The sequence below is a fragment of the Seriola aureovittata genome, chromosome 15, assembly GCF_021018895.1.
Source record: "Seriola aureovittata isolate HTS-2021-v1 ecotype China chromosome 15, ASM2101889v1, whole genome shotgun sequence".
In the NCBI taxonomy this organism is placed as follows: Eukaryota; Metazoa; Chordata; class Actinopteri; order Carangiformes; family Carangidae; genus Seriola; species Seriola aureovittata.
In genome coordinates this window covers 7,622,283-7,632,741 of record NC_079378.1, presented here as the reverse complement: position 1 = coordinate 7,632,741, position 10,459 = coordinate 7,622,283, and the positions used below count along the sequence as shown (strand labels likewise).

At 38.9% G+C, this 10,459-nt stretch overlaps 1 protein-coding gene across 1 annotated transcript; it reads right to left on the bottom strand.

Annotated features, from left to right (window-relative positions):
• Positions 1–6,103: 6,103 nt before the first annotated feature.
• On the bottom strand, positions 6,104–10,415 carry LOC130182820 (high mobility group protein B1-like). Its single transcript, XM_056397977.1, has 5 exons — positions 10,280–10,415; positions 7,726–7,886; positions 7,307–7,452; positions 6,954–7,128; positions 6,104–6,829 (listed from the first exon to the last, which is right to left on the bottom strand). The coding sequence occupies exons 2-5, from the start codon at positions 7,870–7,872 to the stop codon at positions 6,677–6,679; spliced, it is 621 nt and encodes a 206-aa protein (XP_056253952.1). The 5' UTR covers positions 7,873–7,886; positions 10,280–10,415; the 3' UTR covers positions 6,104–6,676.
• Between the last annotated feature and the right edge of the window lie 44 nt (positions 10,416–10,459).

The following is a 10,459-nucleotide window of genomic DNA, read 5'->3' as shown; positions in this document are numbered from 1 at the left end:
TATTCAGCGACCCGTGGAAACACACACACGATTTTCACCAGTATCATGATTTTCTGCATCATAGAAATAAACAATATGAACCATTCAACACTGGCTGAGCTTTCCATTCGCAGGAAAACTCTCATTTCAATAAAATTATTATGAAATTCTACAATTTTGTGGGCAAAAAAAAGAAAGAAAAAAATATGTAAAGTGAGTTGTACTGGAAATATTGTTAAAACTCTGGCTCTAATACGAAGTTGGACTTTGTACCTTTTCTCTATATTTATTCATGACCCTGTTGCATGTTGCTTTGTCTATACTGTCAGCACATTTCAAATACTTTTATGTGAACTATGGGATTAATCAATGAGTACTCCTCGTCACATTTTATTTCTTTGTCAAACTTTGGTTTTCTGTCTCTTTGTGGAGGCAGTAAAGGGATTGAATAATTTCATTTGTTAAACTTCTTGTAGGATGAAAATGTGAAACTAGAAGCGCTGTAGCTCACACGTATGAAGGACTGTGACTGCAGGTGAGGGGCACAGGATAAAGTTGTCCTTTACAATTGCATCACCCAGTGGAGGAGGAGGTTTATTACAGGAATGACAGCTTGTGTGAAAAAAAAACCTTTTTAATACACTGCCACATTCAGGGCAGCTTAGACTGTCTATCCCATGAAATCATTTCCCTGTTCACATGAAAACAAATGAACACTCTGCAAAGACAGAGTGCAGATCATCATGCTCTGCTCCTGAGGGAACCAGCCCTCACATAATTGGTGCAGAGGTGGGCTGGTCCTGAGAAAAATCACCTGATTGGTCCCTCAGATACACACATACACAGTCACTCACACACACACACACACACACACACACACACACACACACACACACACACACACACACACACACACACACACACACACACACACACACACACACACAGACTGTGTTAAACATGTTCCTGTGTGAACATCTGTGTGCAGGTGTGTACGCTTGTGTAGTGCATCCACTGAGACACATCCTGAGCTGTACAGCTGTGCAACATTTGTCCAATGTTTTCATTTCTACTCAAATATAGACAATTTTTAATAAGTTTCATTCATGTTTGATAAACATGCAAGTCCACATATTTTATTTACACTTGTGGTATATTAATGATTATAATACATTACAAGTATTCTGTCATTTTGGGTAAAAATATACGTATTTCACACTTTGTCACAGTGTGTGTGTGTGTGTGTGTGTGTGTGTGTGTGTGTGTGTGGGCCTTTTCTTCACAGAAAACACTGATTGTTACACCTAAGACTATACTGTTAATATGGAAAATGTCATTTCACAGTGGTCATCTATAAATACTTGTGCACATATTATGAAATAAAATGGAACACGAACTTGACGTAGTAAAGCAAAGAAAAAGAAAGACAAATACTGACTGAATCACAATCCCATTGGATGTGTCTCCCTTATCCAGAAAAAAGCAATTAATCAAACCATTCTGCCGGTCCTCTGCAGAGCCTCGATATGCTCACTTCAGTGAACACAGACTCGATAGCTGCAGGGTTGTTGTTGTGCTTCTCGTGCTGGCTGCTGGCTCATGGATGGCAAGTCATTTCTCAGCCTGGGAATCAAACTAAGTGATGTTTATTGCACACCTGGTGAACAAGACGGTAGGAAAACAAAATCGTGTGGAAGAAAAAGTTGAAATTCCCGTGCAGTGTTTGCACAACATTTCAGTCATGGACCTTCGACAGACAGACACCAGATCCCTATCGTGAAATGACAACTTCTTTATAGCAGAGCTACAACAACTAATCAGAAGGGAAACCAAATCTTAAACTCATGAGACAACTACCACATCACTCACTGATAAAAAAAAAAAAAGATATCCTCACAATTAGAAAAACAATATGTCAAAATCCGGAGAATACAACTTACAATAGAAAAAAGAACAGCATTTCTCTCATATATCACAGATGAGATGGGCAATGTAAAATGTTTCTAGTTTCTAGTTCAAAGATGGATGCAGATCAGCCACTTGTACCCAAACTGTCAATATATTTATAACCTTAATAAATATAAAGACTGTGACTGTGAATCTAATAAAAAGAAGTTATTGTTTCATATTGTCAATATGATGCAGGTTCATGACCAAACTGTTGTGTCTCTATTAAAATCAGCTTGGGAATCAAACACGACAAGTGGATTTGAAGAAAAGTTAAATATTTCTCTAATAAAAAATATACAACAATACAGGGTCGATCGATGTGCACAGGGGGAGGAAGGAGGCCAAAAGGCTCTTACAAAGTTCTCCCCAATACAAAACAGTTCAATCAAGGATGATTATAATTAGACAACAAGACAAAGTAAACAAAGATAAAAGCAAACAGAAGAAAACATAAAAGAGGAAAGTTAAAAACCAAACACAACCTTAGCGAGACATCTCTGCATATGGGGGGGATGAAGCAAAGACATACACACAAGTGTTTAGAATATTAATATTATGAATAGTACATAAATTATATTTCCCAAACAGAAGGGCAGAAGAGTCATAGCTACTTGAATGAACTCCTGAACTCATGAACACCCTCTGAATTAAAAGTATGTTGTTAAGGGAAGATGGTTTAGCAGCTCCATAAACAATATTATAGTTGTTAATATGTGGACGAATTAAACTGTAATACAAGATATTAATATTGGGAAAGGATAACACACACACGTCTCATCAGAATGATTATTTGTTATTCATCTGACTTCATTTATTCATAAAATACAGTGTTGATTCTGCATAAATATGTGGCAGGAACAGAGAATATAACTCTTCCTTTGGTATTAATCATAATTTGAATAGAAAACTTTAATATTAATTAGAATAGTAACCTTGATTTAGTTGTGTCCTTCTAAATCTGTAATAATTGATAATCAAATATGTTTGACAGAGCTGAATATTTGCTTTAATCCAGTGAAAAAAACTGAAATAACCGCCCTCTAAAGCACGGATACAATCCAAAAACATTACTTTTAATGTGTCAGGATTAAGAAAATTCCTGCTTTGCATGAACTGTGAAGTTCACCTTTACCTGCAGGTGGCGATAAAATACTGATGGGACATCAACGATCCATCACTGACGCTAAGATCTTGTTTCCAAGTACAAACACACATATGTCTAATTTTTTCTAAAATAATGATGTGTCCATTAAACTTGAACCAACAACACTTTAAAACTTTTGATTTTGTCTGTCTTTTCTTTAATGTGATATTTTGTGGAGGAAGAGTGATTTATATCCATGTTTGTTTTTACTTTGATCAGTGTTCAGACATGAACAGCCTTACGTCACTCTCACGTCAGATCACACGTAGAGTTGCCTGTTTCAATTCTTTCCCACATCTTTGGCTGCATTTTGAATCTGAGTTTCTGAATAACTGTTCAGACTGGTACTCAAATTACAAAAAACATGATCTGTGACACTCACAGTAGAGGGTGAACTGCGACAATCACAAAATTACCACCAATAAAAACTGAAATCTCTAATTTATCTCTGAACATTTTTGAAATACTAATAGATTTGACAGTGTTTTTTTTTTGTTGTGATATTGTATTATCAAATAAATTATTTAACAGCTCGCAGCTGTGGAAAGTAATTAAGTACATTTACTGTATTACTGTCTTTAATTACTACATGTTCTTTACTTGAGTATTTTATATTGTATAGTACTTTATGCTTCTACTCCGCTGCTGTAGATTTTACATTCAAAACATTTGATAATCGTATGAAATGTGATGCAAATACCCAACTGACAATAATGTAAAGTAGAAAGTCTCTCCTCCACCTGTTACAATGTTAGAATACCAATTACACCCTGATACATCAATAATAATATCATATGTCACTATGACACAATTCTGCCTCCGAACAAGTACTTTTACTTTTGATACTTCTTGCTGTTATTACTTTTGTAGTTTTACTGAAGTAAACCTAGGACTTTTACTTGTAATGGAGTATTGCTACTTATACTTAAGAAAAATATCTCAAGTACAGACAATGAAGATACTAATGAATTATTGTCTAGTAATTATTTGTATGCTGATGAATACCAAAAATAAGATAAAAGAAAGTGTTGTTTAACATCTTACTAAATGATTAAATGCAAATAGTAGACTAAAATTACTATGTTCATATACTGCTTTGGTTAATGTAACATGTATTATTATTATTATTATTATTACATATTTTAATAACACCATTATTAAAAACATTTTAAGTCAAAAACATTTTTATAAGTAGCCTTTATCTGAATTTATGAGGAGGTGTAAAAGTTAAGGTTTTTCCTCTCTATGTCTGATAATGGGTTTTCCCGGCAGCTGTGATGCAGTTGCAGGGATGCGGCCACTAGGTGTCGCTCGGAGACCGCTGATCACTGGGCGCAGTGTGTACAGTGAACACCAGGTGGCTGGGATTAGCAGGCTTTGGAGCCTCGGCAGTGGCGCTGTGTAGCTAAACCAGCTTTACTGTATGCGCACTTCTGGTCTGTTCAGGCCCACACAGACACTGATCAACAGCTGAGAGCAGCCACGAGGCGCTGCAACTGTTTCAGCATAGTTTCCCTTTCCTGCCACTCACCAGCGTGATCCACTGCAGTATGAATAGGACAATTTGTTGGCCATTACTGGGGATGTGTGTGTAAACATTCACCATTTTAACTGCGCCCTTCAGTCTGCTCTAACTCTAAACAGCCCATACTGCGTGTTGCAAACAAAAACAGTGGGGAAATAATAATCAGCAGTGACAGCAGCTTGCAGCTGTCACATGTTTGGTAACTGTATATGTTTGCCTCCAGTTCGTAATCCATGCTGCTTTGCTATTTTTCAGGAACAATAACAGATGTAGACAACACATGCATGATATGACCCAAGGCTGAGGGATTAGGAATTTCACCATGCCTATCATCATCCACTGGATTCAGATTCAACAGGAAAAACAAGCAGCATCAGTGAGTGTGAGGAATGATCAGGGATAGCAGGAAGCTATGTCACCTTCAGGGACTTCGCAGGGCTTTATCAGAGCAGTGCAGAGGTCAGCTGCTGCCCCGTGTCTGCCTGTCCTCTGGCCTACTTGATACCAGGGATCATTCAGTAGGCCAAGGCTGACATCTGTGCAGAGACCGGGGAGATATGCAGCAGAGAAGAAGGCACATCCTTGTAATTTCTACCACAGATCAGAGACACGTCTGTGCTGCTCTGCTCATTTCCATGAGTGCTGTGTATGCTCAGGCTGAGAGTTGGTAACCCCCAAATGAATAAGCTCTCTCCCATGGGGGAAACTGTGTTGTTGAGACCCATGATGTACAGTATGTGTGTGTGTTCCTGCGGACTGCGGTGGTTTGTACACATCAGCCATATTCTTATGTCACTGGGTTTTTCAAAGCACATAATCCTTCTTATATAAATGGTCTTTTATTTATTTATTTTTTATTTTTTCACGCTGAATGGGACCTAGAGAGTACGTGAGATGAAGCAGCTGTATCTAAATAAAACAGGAAGAGTCAGTGATGCATGTTGGCATGCAGAGCTGACAACAATGCCACAACTTTCAGCGTAGCTCCACCAAGCCAAGGAGTCTCAACACACAGCTTGTTTGCATACAACCACAGTAAGCTAAGAAACACAGGATACATAATCAGTTGCGGTGTTGAGTCATGCTTCATAGGAATAGCTTATCAAGACCTGTATTTAATTTTCCCCAGGCACCATAACGTTAAACCAATTTTACTTTACTGAATTGACAGCAATGCAAGTTAACACACGTCTCACCCTCAGAAAGATCCAAATTAATCACTCCTTGGTCTTATACATTGATGCACAGCAGTCCCTGTCATAGGTTCATTTCCAAGCAGCATTAGACTGTTGTGTGGTCTTTAGTCGCCTACAGTGTTTTAATTGTCATATTAATATTTCTTTGTTTTGACAGAGCTGCTGTTTATCCTACTTCCTCTTCCAGATCAGCTGTATTAGTTTTTAACCTGTGCATTAATGTTCATTAAACAAATTAGTCTGCCCTTACTAATCAACTTGGAGCCATTTAATCTTGGGAGAATGATTTAGGGGGTCATGCACAATAACTTTTATGACACAATACAAAACTGATTTATTAAAAAAAAAATGTTTATTGACATCAGAAGCAATTTAAATTTCAACAATAAACAAGGCGTTTTTTTTTTTATTTTTGCTATTACAGTGGTACATAAAGATCAGTAAAACAACTGTGATACGTCAATTTTGATAACGTCATTTAAAATAAAAACACACAGGAAAAAGGGAAAAAAAAAGAAAGAAGAAACACTCAGCTCTAACTCAGTTTCAGAACAGTTTTTATGTGCTGTGCACCTCTAGCTAGGGTAAATACTGTAAGCCCACCCCTTTACACTGTACCAGGCAGGATAGTGGCCTAGGAACTACCACTGGAAAAATAAGACTGGCAGAAAGATACAGACACGATACTTGTGTAGTGTTAACTATACAAAAAGGAGAAAAAAACTGTACAGCATAAAAACAACTGATATACACAGCCTTTTTTGTTGGTTTTTTTTTTACCCCTTGAGTACTAATGTATTTTCTTTCAGTAAGTGAAGAGTGTACAAGGGGGTTAAATGCTTTATAAACAAGAAAATGACCACTATATATGTCACTCGCAATCTACTCATCATCATCATCATCATCATCCTCCTCCTCCTCCTCATCGTCTTCATCATCGTCGTCGTCATCGTCATCCTTCTTCTCTGCCTTGGACGGGGCTTTTCCTGGTGCTCCGCCACCTGTTTTGCCCTTAGCGCGGTACGCTGCGATGTCCTGCGATGGAGGAATGACAAGATGTCAAACTAATGCTGAGACTCACATGCAGTCACTTGTGATTAAAGCTCGGTCTTAATAAGGACGAGCAGTAAAATGTGTTCGAGTAGATCATCTCTTTTACCTTCTCGTACTTCTCCTTCAGTTTAGCGGCCTTCTTCTCGTAGGGCTGCTTGTCCTCTGCAGCGGTGCCGTTCCACATCTCACCCAGCCTCTTGGCAACATCTCCAATGGACAGACCAGGGCTCTCGCCTTTCACCTTAGGGCGGAACTCTGAGCAAAAGATGAAGAAGGCAGATCTGGGGGGGGAGAGAGGAAAAAAATGAGTTTGTCATTTGCACAACATATGCTTCATGTTGTCTCTTAACAACGAGAGTCAGCTGCTCGTGAGTCAGATTTGTTTTGTTTTCCAGAAAGAAACATTTTTCTGTTGCAAGGAGGTTTAAAAAGCATTAAGTGTTGGCTTGCAATACTTACGGAGGTCTCTTGGGGGCATTAGGGTCCTTGAACTTCTTCTTCTTTCCTCCCCTGACTGGAACGTAGCTCATCATCTCCCTCTCATAGCGCGCCTTGTCCTGTCTAGCCAGGTCCTCAAATTTGCCCTTCTCCTTAGCAGACATTGTCTGAAAACAGAAGTAACTTGCTGACTGTAGCATCTGTAGCAACGCCCTTTGAACACAAGTATTCTTTTCCCCCTCTGATTCTCTAACTTTGGGAGGGTGTTGCACTAACTTCCTTAATGCAAATGTTGTCATCTCAATGTAACTGAAATCAAGAGCTGTAATATTAACATCCTGTATATGAAAAACCTTGATGCACACACAAACTAGGGAGTGGCATATAGTCTATTCTCAGGAATGAAATTTGAAGTTTAAAAACCATCTATCTTCTCTTACCTTCCATCGCTCAGAGCACTTCTTGGAAAACTCAGCAAAGTTAACCGAAGCATCAGGGTGCTTCTTCTTGTGCTCCTCCCGGCAGGTCTGGACAAAATATGCATAGGAGGACATCTTCCCCCTCGGCTTGGTTGGATCTTTCCCCATCCTTATGGCAGTATCTAAAAACACATGTTTCACATTAGCTGTGCAACTGCATAGATAATGAATAATTATATTAATTTTATTGTTGGGGTGGAGTATGTGGAAAACTAGCTGTGGTAATGTGCTAAATTCTACATCATAAATGCGTTATCAACCTCACACAGAAAACTGACTTCTGAAAAAATATTTTATTATTAATTAGCTTTTCAAATAATTATTCTAATTGTAGATAATTAAAATAATATAAAACAGTTAAGGCATGTTTATGTTTACTCTTCTTACCCACCCATACTCCACTACTACACAATCATCGCGTAATTCATTTCTCGCCATTGATCACTAGTATTGATAGCACTACTTAAGTGACCCGCCCTCTCTGCTGTCAAACTGCACTAAGCTGGGACCCGTTAACGCAGTCCGCTAAAATAAATGCGTCCAGCACAGACGGAGCTGATGCGATGAAAATGACTTTATTTATTGATGCAATCTGTACAGTGGCCTTTGCATTAAAGTCAGTGGTCCATGGTAGGCTCCCCATTATGTTGGTTTACAACTGACTTCGCCACGGATTCAAGAAAGAAATCACACCAACATCCTTACATATATATTTTTCTTTGCGGAGAAACACTTTCCAGTCACTTCAACATATAAACTGCAAAAGTTGTCTAAGTTCAGCTGCATAACATAAACCATAGACCTCTGTGAGACTATAGCAGTGGACTTGGCTTTTAAAAAAGCATGGATCGTGTTTTTGAAAAAAAAAAAAATTATATATATATATATAAATATATATATATATATAAATATATATATAATCATCAAACCTCTTCTGCAATAAGAATGGGCCTTCAGGAAAACCCCTGTTTCATTAAAGCTCATGTTTTCATCAAACAAATAACTTTGACACAAAAAAGACACAAATAACATATAAAGACGTATTTATTGAAAATATGTCACTAAAAACTGCGATACGACATGATTTAACACTCATCCCCTATTAGTCTTCATTTTTCTTTATTCTGGAAATAATTCCACATAATTTGTAAATATGTTTAAAACTGGTCATTTTTTCCTATACATTTGCCTATTAAATGCTACTGTAACTCCCAAGTAAGCTGCGTCGACCGAAGTAGTAATGGCGCATAGGCTCTCGTTGAGGAAAAGGAGGTCAACAACGACGGCAATATTTCTTCTTCCATTTTGTGAGAATGCCTTCTTCATGAAAGAAAGTCCCCCTCAAATGTCTCCTCCCGCCTCCCAGTTCGCTTTGCAACACGACAAATATGTTTAGAAAGCCGGCGATCTTGACAAAATATTTCCCCGATTGATTCCTATTGCACTAGCCGCCTTGTATAGTAATACATTGGGTCTGTGCTGTGTCTATGAGCGGGCTGTGCTACTGACTTGGTTTCTATGAGCTCCTAATGGCCGCTCGTCTTCATCCACTAACATGGAGAATATGGCTCCTTCTCTTTGTGTCAGCGCACAGCCATTGCACTGCATGCAATAGAGGGCAGAGCGACCGCGGCGACCACTTCACTTCAACCCCCGATTTAAACCCTTTACAAATGTCGGAAAAATCTCGCAATGGTGTCGTTGGAACCACGAAGGGTTGAACTTTCTTTTGCCGTCGTTACATGTTATAGTTACGGGTTTGTTTCTCGAGAAAACACGGTTAGAAAAAGTTGAAGTGAACTGCGCCTCTGTCACTGGCTTCCCATTTGCCTCGCTGCCTTGTTTCCTATGCGAATACAGTCAGCCATTACAGTAAAGCGCAGATCGTGAGGTAATTTTTTCACCGTCTTGTCGGTTGAATTGTGGCAAACAAACATACGTACGTGTATATTTTGAGACGGTCTTTCTTTTTCTCGTGTTTCGATAAATTTTAACGTTTGTATCACAAGCCGCACGCTCCCTAGTCTTCACATGACAGGCATTCAGCTTCGCAATGCACTGCAATGCCAATGGCTAGCTAACGGTGAGTCTTCTACCATTGTCGCTAACCGTGTTGTCCGCTAGACATTCCTGAATTTTTACGCGATAACTACCGTTTGATTCGACTCCATTTTGTAAGAAGGACACGACAGTGATATACAAAATTATTCGTATTTAACGAATTTGACATTTTTCGTCGAATTTGGTCAAGGTTAATATTCATTTCTTCTTTTTTTTTACAGAGCGTCTGTTCCACACTCCCAGGCAGAGTAATGTAACGTTACCTGCTTAGCGCCGGCTATTTCTTTTTTTTTTGTTGTTGTTTTTTTGGATGGTTCCCCGCAATAAAATTCTTCGCAAGCAACAAAAGGTTTCACACTCGACCATGGCAAACATACATGTAGGACATTTTTGAATGTTATCGTCGTTCTAAGCATTACGGACACTTAAATGTTCGTGTGTGTGGTATACTTACCTAGGGACTATCGCTGGATCTCAATGCTCTGCAATGGCTGTGTATGAGGGAACACAGGCGATACGCAATGTCTTCAGTCTTCAGCTCTCTAACATTACTCTCGGCGGGGCTCGCACGCCATTGGCCAGCGCCCAGTCTGGCGGCGCTCCGATTGGTCCGAGGCTTTTCATTGTCCTAATA